The sequence below is a fragment of the Orbicella faveolata genome, unplaced genomic scaffold (genome assembly GCF_042242905.1).
Source record: "Orbicella faveolata isolate gen_17 unplaced genomic scaffold, um_ofav_v1 contig_46, whole genome shotgun sequence".
Taxonomy (NCBI): Eukaryota; Metazoa; Cnidaria; class Anthozoa; order Scleractinia; family Merulinidae; genus Orbicella; species Orbicella faveolata.
In genome coordinates, this window is record NW_028301576.1 from 23,518,181 (window position 1) to 23,538,165 (window position 19,985).

General features: G+C 37.4%; 1 protein-coding gene across 1 annotated transcript; it reads right to left on the bottom strand.

Annotated features, from left to right (window-relative positions):
- Nucleotides 1–1,396: 1,396 nt before the first annotated feature.
- On the bottom strand, nt 1,397–16,660 carry LOC149098981 (uncharacterized). Its single transcript, XM_089277662.1, has 7 exons — nt 16,332–16,660; nt 14,826–15,059; nt 7,183–7,315; nt 5,422–5,493; nt 4,652–4,723; nt 2,411–2,482; nt 1,397–1,669 (listed from the first exon to the last, which is right to left on the bottom strand). Exons 1-7 carry the CDS (start codon nt 16,591–16,593, stop codon nt 1,519–1,521), a joined length of 996 nt encoding a protein of 331 aa, XP_089133788.1. The 5' UTR covers nt 16,594–16,660; the 3' UTR covers nt 1,397–1,518.
- Between the last annotated feature and the right edge of the window lie 3,325 nt (nt 16,661–19,985).

Here is a 19,985-nt window from a genome sequence, read left to right on the forward strand (position 1 = left end):
GCCGTTCGTTGTGTTTTTTTCCCAAGCCGATAAACTCCGCACAATGGCATGTTGTTTACACGTTGATCTGGGATTTGAAGGTTATTCTTCAATACATCCTTCACGATGTGATGTCAATTCTCGCCCTCTGTTTCGTTGATTCTAAATAGAAGCAGGTTCCATCTGCGGCCGTAAATGTTTTGGCGGGTCAACTCTGTCTCCTGCCTGATTTGGTCTTTTTCACTTGTGGCCACGCGGTCTTTGATGTCATCTTGCCCCTGTTGCGTAAACTGCAAGGAGGCTTCGAGTGCCGCCACTTTATCGGTCAAAACCTTTATTTCATCCTTCGCTGTTTGAAGGAGGGCTGGTAAGCCTGCGATATGTACACCTTTCTCCGCGTCTTTTTGCTCAAGTGCCTTGTATAGAGTTAAAAGCTTTTCATAATGGCGGCCATCTTCCTCGAGTTCATCGCTTGTCGAGCTCCTTGGTCTTGCTCGTTTCCCTTTTTTTCTTTTTGCGTTCACCTTTACCACCCATCGTTCAAAAAACGTTTAGGAGAAAAACTTTAATTTACCTTTAGGGAATGATTGAAAGCAATAACTTTACAAGTAAGCTCACGTATGGCAAGACCTCTTCGGAGACTCGAAACGCAAGTACGCTCTCTATGGATGCATTCCCCAGACTCGTCTTTGGCTGCCATGACGCTAAATGGGCCAAAGTTTTGCTGAAAAAGCTAATTTTTATCAAAAAGAAAGATTTCCCGAGGATTAGGCACAAAAATGTGCAAGTTTCAATTTGGCGTGATTTCCCGTTCCGAATTTTTTTTTTCTTGCCCCTTTCCTTTCCTTTTTCTCGGCCCTTTGACGTTCGCGACCTTTTGCGTTGCATATTCTTTCTGGCTGCCGTAAAAAGTTGGGTGTTGATTATGGACAAAGCCTAGAAATCGCACCGTGATCAATTATAAGTCAAGTGGGCCATTTTACCACCACTTTTGCACCAAAACTGATAACGTTGTTTTTCAGTTTGCTACGTCACAATGCCGTCAATATCCAAAGCCGACCATTGTGCGTATAGATCTATCCTAGCTCTACAATCCGCTTATCAAGAATATCTGGTGACGTTTAAATTGATGACGTCACAAGTGGTACGAAGAGCACGACCACCCAGGACGTGTATAAACGTCCTTGGGGGTCAAATGTTTACAGTATCCTCAACTTTGAAAGATTGGAAAACAAACCCTCGGGTAGTTTTTTAATTTCGTTGTCATCCAGCTTCCTGAAATTAGGTAGAATGTTGTTTATCTATTGTGCTTACTTACATAATTATTTTGGCTTATTTAGGTTTTTTTTTTATCCTGTTTACATTTAAAGCAATGCAAATAATATGAAGGATTTTTAAAAAATACAACAACAACAAATAAGTGGGTTTATCTTTCGTAGCAAGACAACTAACTCATTGTACCTTAACAGTGTTTTTGTCGAGGTGTTAATCTGTTAATATTGTATTCTTTATTCATAAAAGCCTTGCCGTTCTTTATTATCAATTCAACACTATATTTACAGCAGGAAAGAGTGACTTTTTATCATATTTGTTAAGAGAAAAATAAAGATAAACGTACAAGCGGCGTAATTGAGATAGTCCAGTGAATATCCTTGGAGGAAGACGACGAATGGCATTCTGAGACAGATCCCTGCAAACAAAGAAGGAAAAATAGACACGTATATATATATTTTTATGAAAGACATTAAAAACTTGTATATAATCGGGAGATGTTAAAACTGTTGTAGTGACTCAAAATGGTCTTGTATAACGTTGCGGATATACATGTAAACACTCCCAGTTGCCCCACATTATCTCTTTCAGCCTAGACATTATCCTCCAGCTACCCGCCCCCAGCCCCGCATCTTTAGTAACATTTTTACGTCGTTACTGCAGTTCAGTGTTTCATGTGGTAATGTACATTTAAACGTCACAATTGCGTCATAACCGCTTGTAGCTCGTTTGTAAAAAAACGCTTATAGGCCTCGGGGAAAAGTCTCCTATTTTTCTCTCAAGACCGCCTGGTATTCTAATAGAGACCGCAATGCGGCCTGCGACATCATATTGAAATTCCGAGTATTTCTAAATCACTAGCGTGATCTGATATGTTGCGCAGCAGTCACTCGCTATATTTCTGGCGTACCACGCGTAAAATTGTGAACCGTTAGATAGCAGGTAATTTGAGGTGGCTTTTGAAAAGCAACGAATGCCGAAGTCGTTCGTTCAAAACGTCTTTCAAAGTCACTATACGAGTTGTTTGTAACGTTTCTATAGGTCAGTGTCAGACACAAATTTAAATGTATATTGCTAATATCCATCCCTGACTGCTATGTTAGCATTTTAAGTTCAATGTATTATTTAGTATGTACAGAACGTAAATGGGTATACTTACAAGTATTGCAAGCTCGCCAAAGCAGAAAAAATATTTGCTGTCAAATTCTGAATATTATTTCCCTTTAAGTATCTGCAAAACAACAAGGAAGAAAACATCAGCTAGGGAGCAGCAACCATAACAATTATTGTTAAGTTCACTATCGGGGGACCCTTCTTCGGAAACTAACTAGGTATCCAATGTTCTGACGTAAAGTAAAAAAAAAATTGCTTGAATCGTCTTTCACAAGATTTCCAGGTTTGCTTTTCAAGGGTATATATCTTATTCTATATATATATATATGGGACGGTACAAAAAAGCTTGGAAATCATGGAGGCGATGTTGAAAATAGTGATACAAAACTGAAAATTCGAAATCTTTATAATTTCGCAGTCACTCTGCAACGTATGAAGGACACTTAATATACAGAACTGACTGTCAGTGCCTTAGAGGTAGAGATTAGTTTATTCTGGTGGACCCTTTTTGTGTGCTTATGGGATATATTAAAGGTTTTGTTTCGTTAAGTCCGTGTCTTTGACTTGTAGGTAAATCTGGGCTAATAATTCATTTAGGCAATTAACAAAAATGTACCCATTTATTGAAAAAAAATGAAATTATGTTTCTACTATTTTTTAAGCGTCTTATAACATTGATCGTAGCCTGAGTATGAGGCTTTTCATACTTGCGGGGTAAAAGGAAGAAATACACAGCAAAGAAAAGCCTGACACAAGGGTCTTTATTGCAGTCTTCCACCTTCTCATAGCGTGACAAGCGTCAGTGTGCGTATAGCTGGTTTTCACATGACGTCACTAAAATTCGAACTACGAAACTATTGATCTTCCTGAGATTTTACTTCAATGATGTATAAGAGCAGCTGAAAACTAATTTTCGTACAAATTTTCGCTCCGAATGGGTTCTTGGTTTTGTGATACTCTACGCTTGAATTTCTAAGCTTTTGCGGTACGCGGCATTTACATGACGGCCTGGAGAGCTGTCACGATGGTTAAAAAAGTGACTTATTTCGGGGAACTTGGCTATCTGAACAGTTCATGTCTTAGAGAAAGTATTATTTTAATGTTTTAGAGTTCGTCGAGGGATAAATTCACGCGTTTGTAGCAAAACTCAGTGACAGATGTTTCTGTTGGTTTCTAGCCGGCATGTTGGTGCCCATACGGATGGGCACCAGCATGGCGTCTCCTTACAAATCTCTATAAATTTGGGTAAAAAATTTCTCCGCATATCTCGCGTAAGAAAAATTGCTGTGACCAGAATTTTGACGAGAGTCTTTGCATATTTACCTTCTTTCATTTCCCAGATTCTGGACTTTGTCCATTGACTGGTTTTGATTTTTATTTTGATCTATTTTGAGCTGCGTGACACTGAAAACCAGCAATTAATCAATCAAAATCGTTTCCGGCTGTCATGTTTAATTGCATGCATCACAGATCACAACGGCGAGAATTTGAGCAAATAATACAGTTTCGTCCATGTTTGAAATGGTTTCCGAGAATATTTGCACAATTTGCCTCGAAAATTTTCACACAGAGTATGGTAAGTGTGTCACCACAGTAACGCTTTTTTTTCCCTGAAACTTCGAACAAAGAGTTTTCTAATGTTTTGTGTGAAAAACCTGTCATTCTTGTGGAATTATTTCTCGAGTTGAGAATTGTTGTCACTCAAGATAGTGAAGACGGCAAAAGGTCTGTTCGCAAAAAATGCGCTAAGAAAATAGTGAATTGCTACAGAATGTACGAGGAGTTACGGGAGGCATTTGCGGGTGGTAGGGCACTTGACCAGGCGAAGGAAAGCGCTCCACGAACTCCTTCGAGAGCTGGTCCTAGAGGTTCAATTCCTGTTCGAGGCCAGCGATCCCCAACAGGAGTGACTCCAAAGGCGAAGCGGCAAAAAAAAGGCACTTGTGAAAATGAAGCTGAAGGGGGTCAGCGAAGACCTTCAACAAAGAGAGCTCTGTTTTCTGACCAATACTCTAAGCTCGACGATGAAATATCAAGCCTGATGAATATCGCGACAGAAAAGAATTTACCACAAATCGAAATACTTTCACTTCCGGTAGTGTGACGTTATGTTGCATTGTGTATTACCCAATCAGCGTAACATCCAGATTTTGGATGTTTGACAGAAGCCAATTAAAACGTTTGTGTCAGGCCTTTCTCTGCAATTTCCCCCTACCCCTACCCTCTTGCTAAGAAAGGCCAGATACTCAGGTTACATTGATCGAATTTCGATGAGCTACAAACTTACAAGTCTTGCAAACTGAACAAATCTGAAAATACGTCTTCTGGTAGCACTTCTATTTCATTTTCACTGATATTACTAGGGACAGTAAAGAAAATTATTTACAATCAAGTATGGCTATGATAGAATGACGATTATGCTGTTGTTGAACCACTCCTTGGGCTGGTAGTGTGGGGAGGGGGGGGGGGTTAGTAATCTGCTACCGGTAACTTACAGTTTAATACTAATAAATTACAAAGTGGTTGTTATGCAACTCTAAACATCAGAGAAAAAGCTCACTCAGATAATGAATGAACATGCAAGTTATAAAAGTTATCTTGTTTTCGAAACAAAGCATTCATCGGATCGCTCTACCCTTGCACGACAAGGAAAATAAAAAGAATAAAGTGAAAAGATAAAAAAAAAATAGTAAACCCAAAAACAGTACATAGAAAAGTAGGGGAAAAAGCAGCTTTCGCTTTAGTCTACTCTTCTCTTGTCCGTTCTAACTTGAGGATCTAATTAAAACGTTTCTATTGTACAAAAAAAAGAAATTCCCCTGATTTTATTTGTAAGCAATTGACTAAACCTTAGGTAGAAAAAGTAAGTATTGTGTGTCTTCGATAATAGGCAAAAAAAATGTAATAAAAATAGCACGTGATGACAAAGGTCACATTTGAACAGGTTTCTCAACAGAGTGTTCTTTTAACCAAGCTCGAGTCGTTCGATTTTCTATTTAAGCCAGGATTCCCGGAAAGGAGCCTGTTCTCAGACACTTATTGTTATTAGGTACTTACAGGCTTTTAATCGCCACCATGTGTCGGAAGGCTTCTTTAGGTATATAAGTTATCATGGTCCCATTTATATTGCTAATTCATAAAGACAAACACGATATTAAAAGTGTAACGTGCCACATGACCATCAATAACACTCGCAATAATTTAAGGGTGGACCTTATATTTATAATTAAATAAGGGCTCTCAGTCGCAGTGAAAAAAGGAGCTGAAGTTACTTACATCCAGGAGATTTACAACACAACTGTTATGAGTTTAACGCATGCAACTTAAAGTAGGCCATATTTTAATTTGAATCCGCTTATTACGTTTTCTTATGCCCTTCCGTTGAATCGCAAAGAGATGTAATCTTCTCTAACGTGAAGCATTTCTCCCAGGAATTCATTTCCCAAAACCCGGACGTAACAGATGCGGAGCGATAGCCTTCCCCCAGTCCCTAGAAACCACAAGCCAATTGTCGCAAGCTTCTCTATCGGTACCGCTGCCAGGAATAGAGTGTTTCTTTTTTTGTTATAACTGGTGAAAGAATAAGGAAAAGCGCTCGAAAGGCCTTAATGCTCATTCGGAAGTGCTCTCTATAAAAGTTATGCATGGCAGGATTTCTCGTGATTTACTGAATAAAACCATCTCTGATTCAAGGACAATTCATTTGACCGCGATGGAGAACATTTTGACGTCTACGCAAAAATCAGCATCTTGTTTGAAAGAACTCACCCTTGTAAATTTGCATAGTGTTTACAGGAAGGAAGAAGAACTGCCTTAACTGTGAGTATAGATAAACGAAACAAAAGAGAAAAAGAAGAATCGAGAAAATAAGAACAAGGTCCTCGAAGGCTGTCAGTTTGTTGTTTTTATAACACATTTCAGTGCGGCCGCTCAATCATAAAATATAGCCCCATTATTTCATCATAACCAACTTCTAACCGAGTTAAGTTATTTGGAAATTTTAACCAGGTTAGTGCGGCCGCAGCCAGTCTATTTAATCTTGGTGGGAAATCTAATATGTTTTCTATCTGTCCTCTAAAAGGTCGAAAGGAAATTTCAAGTAAACTATTTTTAAGGACTTTCGCGATAATTGTTTCTGCACATCCTTACTGCGCACGCAAATTCACACGCCAAGTCATGCATCGAGCGGGCGAGCTAAGTATAAAGTAACTGAAAATGAACAATGATAGGGCAGATGGCTACTGCTATAGCTTCGCCTGGATTTAACGATCTTGGACGTTCGGTGACCCCTATTTTTCTTTTGATGGATCATGTTCTACGGTTAGCGAAAAACTGAAGAAAATCTATCGATTAGAAGTTTTAATTTTTTTCAAAATGCACCATCGAATTCTGTTCTTGTTAGTTCTTCGTTTACCTGTGCGGCGGTTTCAAATGCTTCTTGAAGGGTTTTGGAATTATCTACGCAACAGATCCTCTTTTACAAAATATAACTAAGATCGTTTGCTTCCGTTGACTCACATTCAACTAATTTAAATATACACCCCTGCAGACAATGCAGAAGTACGTGCACCGATTTTTCAAAATCAGGGTAGTTTTCCACACGTCTTATCTCTAAAGGGAAGTCCGTAACCCCCACTCTTTTTTTTTTTTTTTTTTTTTGGCATTTTTGACACAAGTGACTCATTATCTGACTGCAGTAAAAATTTAAACAAAAATCTATCGATTGGAAATTTTTCGCACGACCGTCCTTAAGTCAAATTGGTCAACAACATCATGGTCGATACATATAACCATAATCTAATAAGAGAGTACACTTACAGTTTTGTTGTCGTCGTTGGAAGACACTGAAAGATGTCAAATGATGAATTTGACGTCCTGCACTCAACTTTGTTTTCAACTTGGCCGTTCTTTTTCTCACTACGGCTAACACCGTGACACAGATTTCTGCAATCTGGATGTAAATGAAGGAATTAAGAGCGTGTCCAATGCCAAAACACAAATGTTTGGTTTGGTCAGGAGCCATAATTGGGGACGGAGACCGTAAGTCTTGGGATCCGCGCGCACCTTTGATTTGGGACATTTTTTTTCTTAGAACAAAGTACGCCGCCCTGACGTCATATATACATGCGCAATTTCACCGGTAGTCGCCAATCGTTATATGGAACAGACAGAGCTGAGCCTTGGACACCGTCCCCACTCCTCTAGTTATGTGATGAATCATTTCTATTAATATCACCTAACTAGTGGACTAATGCAAATCCTGCATTTTAATTGGCTATGCGAGTAGCGAAATTGGCGAAATCGAATGTGACGCTTTCTTTCGTTTTATTCCCAAATAAATATTTCTTCAACTTGCATTTGCCAACTTTATTATTGGACTAGTTGGGTGATACTAAAACAATTAACCTCTTCGCCCTCAAGGACCACGGGTCAATAGCCCATTCGGCTTCGCCTCATCGGCTATTGACCCGTAGCCCTTGAGGGCTACGGGTCTAATTGTCAATTAGAACATTGAGACTGAAATTGGCGAAATTTTAAGAATATGTTAAGAATATACCCACGGCTGAGGCCTACTCTGGGGCCTCATGTCGCCTTAGGTCGCCTAGAGCCGCCTAAAGTCGCCTAAAATCGCCTTAAGTCCCCTTAAGACGCCTAAAGTAGCTATTCGTTACGCAATGTAAGAAAGGTTTTCACACCCTCAAATTGCCCCTGTTGAAGGATATTACACTTAATAACCTTCATGTTAAGGTAAACTCCACTCCAACCTTAAAGAGGAGGGGCACGGTGGCCCAATGATTGGTGCAATGGACCCCTATTGGGGATCATTACATTGTACTCGTACTCTCACAGTGTCTCCTCACCCAGATCTATAACTGACTTCTGGTAAGGGGAGGGGTGGGAGAGGTGCAGCAAATGTAACTTCAAGAGATCATGAGTTGATTTGAGGTAGGCAATCAGTTCAATAAGTGTGCTTTCTATATTTTTTTACGGCCGTTTTCAATGCATTGGAACCATCTAATACTCCTCTTAAGAAGCTGAGGATCTGGCAATTACGTGAACATGGCTACCCTGCATGGAAAAAACCTCATATTATAACAGTCCTGCGCTTGTCTAGCCTCCATGTTAGCGTGAATTATTTCTTCATGTAGACAATACTTAAATAGGAATGACAATCTGATGAAAACTCTTTATTTTCCCTAACAGAGCCAGCTTTCTATTTTGGCTCAGTTCTTTTTTTTTCTCTTGTATTTTCATTGTAAAAGAGTTAATAAACAAAAAAAGATGACACTGTTGTATCATCAGGAAATATATTATATATAGAAAGAGATAAAATTTTACTGTATTGCAATAATTTCATTTATTACTTTTGTTGGGATACTACTGAATCAAACTCTTCAAAGGCCTACAGTGTATAAACAACAACAATGAGAGGTGTTCTGGGTCATCAAGGTAAAAAGAAAAAAAGGAAATTAAAGTATTCTGGAGTAAAGCTCATTTTTCTCTTTTACGTTGGGCAGTTAAAATGTGGTCGTCCAAAGTCAATTGAGCCGAACTGAGGCTACACTTTCAAATACTTTGCTTACCCACTGTAAAAGAGTAACAAAAGTGGGTCATTTCTCCAGCAAAAATCATTGTTTACATTATTTCCACATTCGACAGCTGTAAAAGTTTGAACTTCGTAACTGGACGAACCAACTTGCAGCATAAATGTTTTCCTATCTTGACCGTTAAATTCTTTTCCTACATTTCATCGTCGTCAGTTTGATAAAGCCAGGTATTCACATCATCTTATATACTTTGCGTGGACTGTGCTACTCTTACTTTCACAAGGTACAGAAAATAATTTGTGATCAACTCTCAGCTAACATGCCGCCAGCACAATATTTTGATCACGTGACAGAATTTGGCCCCATGACAGTGATCATAGATCATGAGAGTAATCATACTAGTACACGCGAGCACAACACGCGCGCAAGTGTGATTACTCCGAGATGCGTTTACAAACCGTAACAGAGAAATAACTAATTAATCTGCGCAGAAAGGAAACAAATCGCTAAACTGATTCTCTCTGAAAGTTAAATTGGGTGATTTGAAATAAACGTAGAAGAAGTCCTTGGTTTCCGTTGAACTGACGTCATAAAATGAATGAAGCTGTATTGTATTACTCTCCTTAAAAAACCTTGGTACAGCTGTACCCGCTTGTCATGAAACTTATCCCGGCGACACAGTTCGAGGAAAAAATAAATAAAATTTTTCAACCTAGCATTTTGTGGAAACACTTGGCGGGAGAGCTCGAATTTTTTTGTTATCTGATCAACAGTGGTAAAAAAAAATATTTCTAAAAAATAATTCGGATCACTCAAACTGGGACATTAAAATCTTCTGGAACCTCCACAAAAATCAACATTTCTAAATTCCAATTCGATCGGGAATTCAAGGGCCACGGGTTTGTCAGTCGTAAGACTGTTGCGCGTTACCCTCGTTAAACAAAGTTAATTTATTTATTTATTTTAGTGTTCTTACGATGGACCTTAGCATGTGGTACTCATTGTGGTATTGGGATGTTTTGTCTGACTGAGGCAAGAGAGTATCAAATCGATTGAGTCCCTGAAAATGACTGAGCAACTTTGCAAATTGGAAAAACATTCCCCAAAGTCGCCTTAAGCGTTTTCTGGGTGCTGATGGAAAATAAAATGCAATAAAATCATATAACGTTTTCAAACGAATTGTATTTTAATTTACCTTTGAAAAGTATGGTGTATTCCTTCCTTTTTCTAACAAAACTAGCTAGCAAACTGATAAAAGCTAATACTAGACACACAGTTATATCAGGCTGGTCGCATCCGTTTTGTTTAACTGAAAGACACTCACTATGCTAAGTCTGTAATCTAAGAATGTACATAGCAATATTTTCAGCATAAAGTGGGTATAAACATAAGGACATCCAATCTGGGTATAAAAAATATACATTCATAGTTGTTAATACAAAGAGTGTATCGATATGCGGATGATTCGAGAACCAAAATGTATGAATACGCAGTGATCTCAACTTCGATTATCTTGATGTCACTGATGCAAACATTCAGTTCACTTTGCAGGAAAAAACAGAACTCCATGGAAGAATTCCATTCCTTGACACCTGCCTACATGTGAACCAAGATGACTCATGGAATGTCCATGTACTGGAAAACGACTCATTCTGTTCAAACCTGAATTTCCATTCTAACCATTGTCTACAACAAAAAAGAGCTGCAGTTGACACTTGGCAGAGCTGGCACCAGAGAGTCCGAAGAATTGTGTTATCCAATAAAGTCAACAGCAACAACAACAACGACCATTTTACTTTGCTTAATACATAGAATATCATATAGCAAAAAATAATAATAATTAAACGTAAATGAGCAAAAAAACTACTCAAAATAGCAAGAACTAAACGAGCTGAGTAGTTACAATATTATTATGCTTTAAATCGGTTGTAGGAAAAATAAAGAAAAGAGGAGGGAAAAAATACATTATTATTATTATTATTATTATTATTATTATTATAAGTCCGTAAAGCCTTGCCGCTTTTAACTTATGGTGCCGAGTTCAATCGGTGAGCCTAGGGCAGTCATATTATTATTATTATTATTATTATTATTATTATTATTATTATAAGTCCGTAAAGCCTTGCCGCTTTTAACTTATGGTGCCGAGTTCAATCGGTGAGCCTAGGGCAGTCATATTATTATTATTATTATTATTATTATTATTATTATTATAAGTCCGTAAAGCCTTGCCGCTTTTAACTTATGGTGCCGAGTTCAATCCGTGAGCCTAGGGCAGTCATATTATTATTATTATTATTATTATTATTATTATTATTATTATAAGTCCGTAAAGCCTTGCCGCTTTTAACTTATGGTGCCGAGTTCAATCCGTGAGCCTAGGGCAGTCATATTATTATTATTATTATTATTATTATTATTATTATTATTATTGTTATTATTATTATTATTATTATTATTATTATAAGTCCGTAAAGCCTTGCCGCTTTTAACTTATGGTGCCGAGTTCAATCCGTGAGCCTAGGGCAGTCATATTATTATTATTATTATTATTATTATTATTATTATCATTATTATTAAGATTATCTTAACAGGAGAATATATTATAGTGTCATACATCAAAGAGCATTTAAATTACACGAAGTCCCACTCGTCCGAAGTCCCACAAGTTTTTTTAATTCTCTGTTCAGATCCCAATTAGCACATGTTGAGGAAAAAAAAAAACCAGAAAACCTCAAAAAAGTGAGGAGCAGTGTAACTAAGCTCTCTTTGAATAAAGGCGATGACTTGGAATAAGCCAACACCACCCCACCCCTCCCCCCTCCTCCCGTCCCCCTCAAAGACCCAAATAAGAATGATTAAACCGTTCCTTACATACACGTTTATAAAGTGGCTGATCAAGTTCGGTTGAGCCGAACGAAATATTTCAGACGGTCCAAAAATTTAAAAAAATTGGCATATAAACCGCGCATAATTAAAACTCCTCAGTGATGACGCAATGTTTTATTATTATTATCATTATCATTATCATTATCATTATCATTTTCATTTTCATTATCATTTTCATTTTCATTATCATTATCATTATCATTATCATTATCATTATCATTATCATTATCATTATCATTATCATTATCATTATCATTTTCATTTTCATTATCATTTTCATTTTCATTATCATTATCATTATCATTATCATTATCATTATCATTATCATTATCATTATCATTATCATTATCATTATCATTTTCATTTTCATTATCATTTTCATTTTCATTTTCATTATCATTATCATTATCATTATCATTATCATTATCATTATCATTATCATTATCATTATCATTATCATTATCATTATCATTATCATTATCATTATCATTATCATTATCATTATCATTATCATTATCATTATCATTATTATTGTTCGTTTTGAAACAAGTCTGTATGTTTATAGCAGCAGTGATGGCTCTCCATGGATGTTGAACGGCATTTTGAGTAGCTTTCCTAACAGCCTGTCTTTATCTCTGATGATAAAAGCGGGAAGGCCGCGGATATTCTTTTGTTTAAAACGCGCATCGAGGCAGCCGAACAAATGACACAAAACTGGACATTTTGAGGAGGCACCTAAATCTAATTATTGTCTCTTTTGTGTGCGTGCCAACCGGTAATGTTAAAAGCGCTTGTTAGCACGCGAATTCGAACAATTGAACAAATTGACCAGTTTCGATATATTAAAATGCGACCTGAAACAATACTCCTCAGAACGAGGTTCCAGGGAATACCTACAGAATTTGTGGGGTTTATTCGCCGGAGCGGAGGTATGGGGCTAATCAAAATCTTCACAAATTCCGAGTAAAAACAAGTACTGGCAAACAAATGATCTCGTTTATAGCCATTGATCTTTTGGCAAGAAATACCATACAAGTGTAAAGATCTAAATCAATTTGCTTTCTCCAAAAGTGTTAAAAACTATGTTCTATCTCAGCAATATCAAACGTAAGTTTCCACAATTCTTTTAGCTCTTTCCTTTAGTAATCCGTCCTTCTACCATTGTTACCTTTAATTGTTATATATGTATTTTTCTTTTCTTTTTCTTTATGCTAATATTGTAAGTTCAAAATGTAAGTGCAAAATAAAGTGAAGTTGAGGTTGAAGTTGAAGTCAAGTGCACATCACTCCAATAGAATTCGACAGATGTAGCAAGTTTCGCGTGCCCGGAAAATTATTTTTTACAGGTATGTTTAACTTTGCTGTTTTCTTTTAGTTCAGGATGAAAGTTCGTTCGTGAAGTTCGCGGATAAAGCTCGTAAGTTCAGAGAATTGTGAGGCGAGACGTAGAGACGTGGTGCGTGGAAGCGCATATTGAGACTTACGATACTTCGCTATGAAACTCTCAGAAGCGAAAGGTCTGCAAATAAAACGTGGAGATTTACATCAAGAATGTAAGAGAGCACAAAATCGTGTCATAAGTGACATAAATGTACGTAGTGGTCATTTCCTATTTCTGCTGTATTTTACACCTGAACTTGCGACTTTAATCTTCTACTGCTGTATTTATATCGATATCGCTGCCACAAAATATATCTCTGAAAATTTTAACTCATAATCGATGGCAAAACGCTTAGCTAGATATTCCTTGCTGCATGATTTCGAATTACGTTAACACTTAAAATATCTGTTGTGTTTCAGAGAATGTTCATCAACTGCGAAATGACCCAATTTATGAATATTCCCAAACAGTGAGGTTCCCAAACATTTTATGGCTTTTTTGAGAACTTTACGGATGGCGCTCACTATCCATGTTAAAATGATCTGAATTTATTGTTGCTCGTTTTTTGTTTTTAATTTTTGTCATCAACGAAACTGTATGCAAAACACTATGAAATATGAACCTTACTTAGGTCGGAGCCACGGAGATAAATCAAATGCCTAGTTTTAATACATACATTACATAAATTACTTTATTTACTCACGGATTTCAGAGTAGCTTATGGAGCTAATATCTAAGAGCATTTAACCATCATTCCTTGTGAGGTTTTTTAGCTTCTTCTCATGAGTCTTGATGAACTGATTTGCCGCTTTAGCTACACTGTGGGCAACAGCTTGCTTACAAATTTTTTAAGCTTTACACCCCTTTGCTACAAAATGGGGCTGGTTAAAACGCTCATTGACAGGACCTTTAAGATCAACAACACGTGGTTGGGTTTTCACAATGATATTCAGAATTTGTTCACTATTTTGCGTACCCGAAATTTCTTTGTTTTCACCTACCTTCAAACACCGCCCGACAAGACGTTTTGGCAATTAAGAAACATCTTTTGAAAAGCGCCATCAACAGACGATTTAAGGAGCATCGTAAGCTACTTTGCAAGAGAAACAACTTGATGATCAGAATCTCCAGCGTCTTAAACAGTCTGGATAGCTACATATTACGTAAGGCTGTTGCCCACAGTGTAGCTAAAGCGGCAAATCAGTTCATCAAGACTCATGAGAAGAATTTAACCATCAGCTTTGAGACTGATAATTGTAAAACATAATGCACTTAATTTCACTTTCACAAGGTCGGCTTTTCTTGCTATAGAAATACTAAACCAAAGATAACTAATTAAATGTGCGTAAATAAGTGTTAAATGGCCATCTTCACCTGTAGGGGTTCTCCCTTACTTAGAGGGATTAAAATATTTTGGCCTATACTATTTTCGCCATAATCATTTATTCACCAAGCCCAACAGTTATGCCAAGTTTGAGTGAAATCAGTGATTTGAGCTGTATCACCGCAGCCCCTGTCTGGTTCTTTCTTGGGCATGCTTTTAATCGCACTTATCTTGTTTATTTTACGAAGGGAAAATGATAATGATGGCTTTCAGAAACCAAAGAATTTCATTGTAGTCCCTACAGGAAAATATATCTTACCTACAATAGTAACCGGTAAGTCTTCGGTGTCAGTACCAGCTTCATTATTGGCCACACACGAGTAGTTTCCAGTTTCATTTAAGCGAGTCATTACCAAACCAGTTCCTTTAGCCAATAACGTGGAGTTCTTAAAGATGGATATGTTGATTGGTGGGTAACCTTCGGCAGAACACCAAACAAAGTGACGTGGTGCTGCCCGCACAACTGGGACTGAGATCAATATTTTCGGTTTATCTGCATATGCAACGGTAATGCACAAAGAGAGCAAACTTAATTTTATCTATTAGACTATAAAAGGCCTTTGTGAAAAACTCTCTCATTAATAGTAGCTTTTCATTTATTTCTAGATGTTTGGCTTGCACTGTAGTCCAAACGGTAATACGTCATGCACCAGACAAGGTACCGAGCATTATTTATTAGCTCTTGCCAAAGATCCATGTAAAGTCAGAATTGTTAGGTACACTGACAGCGACAGTATGTTATCAGACTTGTTTGACTATCACATGTGTTTTGGACCCAGAATCTAACGTTTCACTACAGTGCGACTACTCAAACCGGGCCACTTGAAACAAAGTTGACCAATCCGAAGGTAGCGGGAAGCTATGGGTCTCTTAGCAATCTTAGTAATTTTTTTTCAGTTATTGTTCATTTTCGATCCTGAATGCAAGAACTGTCTCACGCACGAGCAAAAAGGCGAAAAACCACGTCGAGCGGAACTCTCTGATATTCGACGTACACATTTTTTTTCCTAGACATCTTTCATAATTATTTTTGATAGAGAATGTGAAACTTGAATTCTATTTACGAAGACACTGGGAAGAACTGTTCTGATCATAATCCCTCAAAACACTTCATAGGTGCCGACAACTTTTTACCGAGCTGCGATCAGCTCAGGGCGCACGTGTGATCTAGAAGATTTTATTACCCGAAGCCGTTTAACAAAAAAAAAGAGGAAAATACTAATGCTTAAAAAATTTAATGGATTAAAACTTGCCGATAAAAAAAGATTACATTTCCAGGCGTTTCCTTTCGTACTGGTACCACCTCCCCCGGGGAGGACCGGATATGTCTTTTCTTCGGTCTTGTCTTTGTAATTTCATTGGCTCATTTACGAAAAAAGGTTTGGCCCTTTTTTTCCTTGATTAAAGTTCTATTAGATCAACTTTGTTCCAAAAGGCCCAATTCGAGTAATCGGACTGTAAATCGGCAAAACGTTATAGAGCTTCACAGTATAATTTAATGGAGAGCGCTGTTTCATTTGTTTTATATCATGTTTAATTCAATCTCGAAGTCGTCGTTCGTTAAAGATTCCCAGAGAAACACGCACATTATGCATAAGGAACTGACTCCTTAACATTTTTAGTTTTCTTTCTTAGCTTTAGAGGCATCCTCTTTAATAAAGTTCTTCCTTAATGTTGTACTAGAATTCCTACCAAAAGAAAAGGAAACCAAGTATCCGTCCTCATATTTAAATTGCTCTGAACAATTCGTAGGTAATAGGCTTACCTTTAGTTGTGTTAAATGTGTAAACACCCTTCCAGTTGCTGAGGGAATTCGTCCACCACTTTTGCTTTGTTAGCCTCACTAACATATACCGACCACTTGACTGTATGATGAAAGGTCGCCTTGCTCCGGTAAAAACCCCTAAAGAGGTGTCAGTTGTTTTTCGTCCATCATAGATTTGGATCAAATTCTGTCCATACACTTGTGAATCAGATAACTGAAATGTCTCAAATTTCAATCTGATGGTGTGGTTCAGTGGTGCCATGATGACCCAGGAGATGCCGTGATGACGGTGGTGGCAGTACCAGGACCGAGGTGATTTGAATTCTGAACTGATGGAGTCGCCAGAAGATCCATTAACGTCAAAGTAGCATCTGAAAAAGGCATCTACAAAGGGAGATGCCTCAGTATTAGATAATTGTAAAACAAAATCCAGTTTGAAACACTGTATTTTACTGTCGAAATAGGGAATTATGAAACGAGTCGAAATAAATTATCTCTTTATTTCCTGCGAGCCATTTTAGCCAATGAAAGCGTGCGCACAATCCTTAATAGGACAAAAACAAAGATGGCGACTAGTACATTTACCCATAATTCTTAGCACACGAAACCTTTGACGACCCTCATAAAAACGAACAGAAACGTTCTAAAACCTTCAAACCTAGCAGACACAATGCCGTTAGCACAGGGACAAATACCGCAAAAATATGGCTTTGCTTGTACTTTACGGGCTGTGTAAACTTTACAAGGTATTGTGAAAAAATGCCGCCATCCTTTTCCATACGGAGTATTCACCCCCGTAATATTATGAACAGGTAATCTAAAACAGCTATCGCTCTTTTAAAACAAACTTTCATTTCTTGTCACTTTACATGTTTGAAACCTTGCTGTCGATTTAGAGTAATTTAATTGTTCTATATTTGTCACTCCCTTGAGTCTATGCAAAAATAAATCCAAATTTAGTCTTGATCTCATTAGCCTTGCAACAAATCCTCCGTGCGCGCGCATTTGTTTGCTCGGATAATTTCAAAGGATTTCTATAGTCCCCATCTTCAGTTTTTACCTATATATAACTGCAAAATTAGCCAATGTTGCGTAATACTTTGATAGTACTGTCCACAAATGACTTACCTAGCGGATTCCACAGTAAAATTGCAATCAAGACTGGTGCTGTATAAAGCCAGCGTTGCATCTTTGACTCAGTGGAACAACTCCAATAATGTGAACTGAAATGATATGAATGCTCTCAAATGTGATTGATAAATCTGAGAGGCCAAACCTAGTAGTGTGGAGATATATATAAACGCTTTCCGCTCCAAATCATGCCTTAATCCATGTACCTCTGAGGGTTAATCCCGCTCCAAACGAGAGCGGCAGTTTTCATAGATATGGTCATATTATTTATATTCTTTTTTCAATCGTGTAAACTTTCGTCCTTGTTAAGAACGGGCCTTAGGCAAAATGATTTCATTGAAAAGTTGACTTTATTGCTAACCATAGAGAATGCTCTTGATAAAGGGACGGAATATGTGTTTTGCCAGTTGGGACCTTAACTGTATCTTAAATTTTAAAGGTAACAGCGGAGATCGTCGTGAAAGCTGCCATCTTGTGATAGCAGCCCTATCAGCCACCCCAGCGTTATTATTTCAAACAAGCGATTAGTGCTGGTACCACCTCCTTCGTGGGTGCGTTGCGGTGGGGGAATTGTATTTTCTTCGGTCTTGCCGATGGTTTGAACTTCTAGCCCGTATGGCCATCGCAGATTTCGAAAAATCCCAAGCGCATTTCGAAGCTCCCGGTGCTATTAGTCTAAAATGGCCATACAAGGCTATTTTGAAATCGTATGACAAAGCCAATTGTTTGCAAACTCGATCCGTTTTTCTTGATAAACGATCAACATCATGCACCTTGAGGGCCTACTACAAAGGCGCAAAATAACTATCAGTTATTGAATACTGGCTTACAATGAATACAAATAACTGGCTTCAAGTGCATGGGGTAAGAAATAAAGCAAATTTGAGCGGCTTTTTAACCCAAGAATAAACCATATTAGAAGGAAGCCTGTGTGATTAACAAACTGGCGGATCCCAGATGACAGACATTTTTAAATGTGGCATCACTCACAGATAATATGACGTCATGATTGATACATCCATGAAACTCTGATTGATTGAGTCAATACTTTAGAATTATATGGCGGAGAGGGAAAGGGTGAGGGGCAAAGTGCTCAGGTTCACGAACGAGAAGTAAACGGGTTAAATAGGGTTAACAGACAAATCAACTAAGGCGAGTCTTTCTGTTAAAAGATGACCACTAAATTATTCTTTTACTAGACATATTATGGCCAAAAGTCGTAAAGGAAAAAATTTTCTTGAGTTATCCCTATCAAGGAATACTTAGTACAGAGTTCCCTATGAGTGGATTTTTAAACAGTTGCATGATGCGCTTAAGTTACAAACTGTTCTCTTTATTTCAATACTTGCTTCTTCGGTAGGATAAGAAAGTAATCTTATCTTGCAGAAATTAAACAGCGGTAAGGTGATTTGAAAAGGAAACTTTCCGTTAACTTTTGATGTCTTTTGTTTATGAGCAGTTTCACATCAAATATGTTCTTACAATATTGGACCGATGAATATCGTTTAGAAACAAGAAAAGAACGACAGTACTCTAGCTGGGAGGATAATAGCGCTAACAACAGTAAAAGACGTTGACGGAAACCTTACACTAACCTAACCTAGACTTACACTTATTCTCGATCTCCAGTGAAATTTCTTTCCAAGGCAACAGAAACTTAACTGCAGAGAGAAAGACGAGTTTAATAGTTTAAACCAACATATGTCTAACACAGTTTTGTTTCTCCGCTAAAAACATATAATCGGAGGCAAATCTGTAATTATTCATCAAGCAAGTTCTTTTTATTTCTTTTTCCATTCTGAATAAATATATAGTTTTTCTTGAAATTTCTTGAAAATCAACCTGATGTTGTTCGAAACGTCAATAGCATATAATCGTGGCGAAATCCTCACTGTGCAAAAACGAAGTTAACTTTGAAAAATTTATTTACTTTTCAAAGGCATTTTTTCCGTGAGACGAAGATCGAGTCTGAAATGGTCTTGTTGTGATTCCAGATAAATTTAGCCTGATGTTGCAAACATAAGAGTGTTGTCTCAACACACTAAGGTAACCACGTATAAGAACTAAATAGCGCTTAACTTGGTATTGAACCATTCAAATTGACTTCACATTTAATTCTGAAGCTTTCTGGAGGAAAGATTATCAGCATTGGAAGTAAAAAATTATCGGGAAACAATGTTCTCCTCACATCTTTAACCGAAACAATAGGCCATAGACAAACTCGATTGAATACTTTCAAAAAAAAAAAAAAAAAAATCATTTCCTCGCAGTGCGAAAAGAACCTTTGGAACATATTACCATTATTGTATGTAAGCGCCTAAATAATTGACTATAATTTTAATATAAGGTCGAAAAAAATTTTCCACAAGGTTTTGAGAATTTCTAGGATTGTGAGATTCCTTAAACGAGCAATTTTTAATAGTAATGAATATAAAAACATAGTAGATCTCAGCGGCAAGTCAATGTTCTTTAAATCAAAAGGATGATATCTACAGTAGACATTATCAAGAAAAAATGTTGACA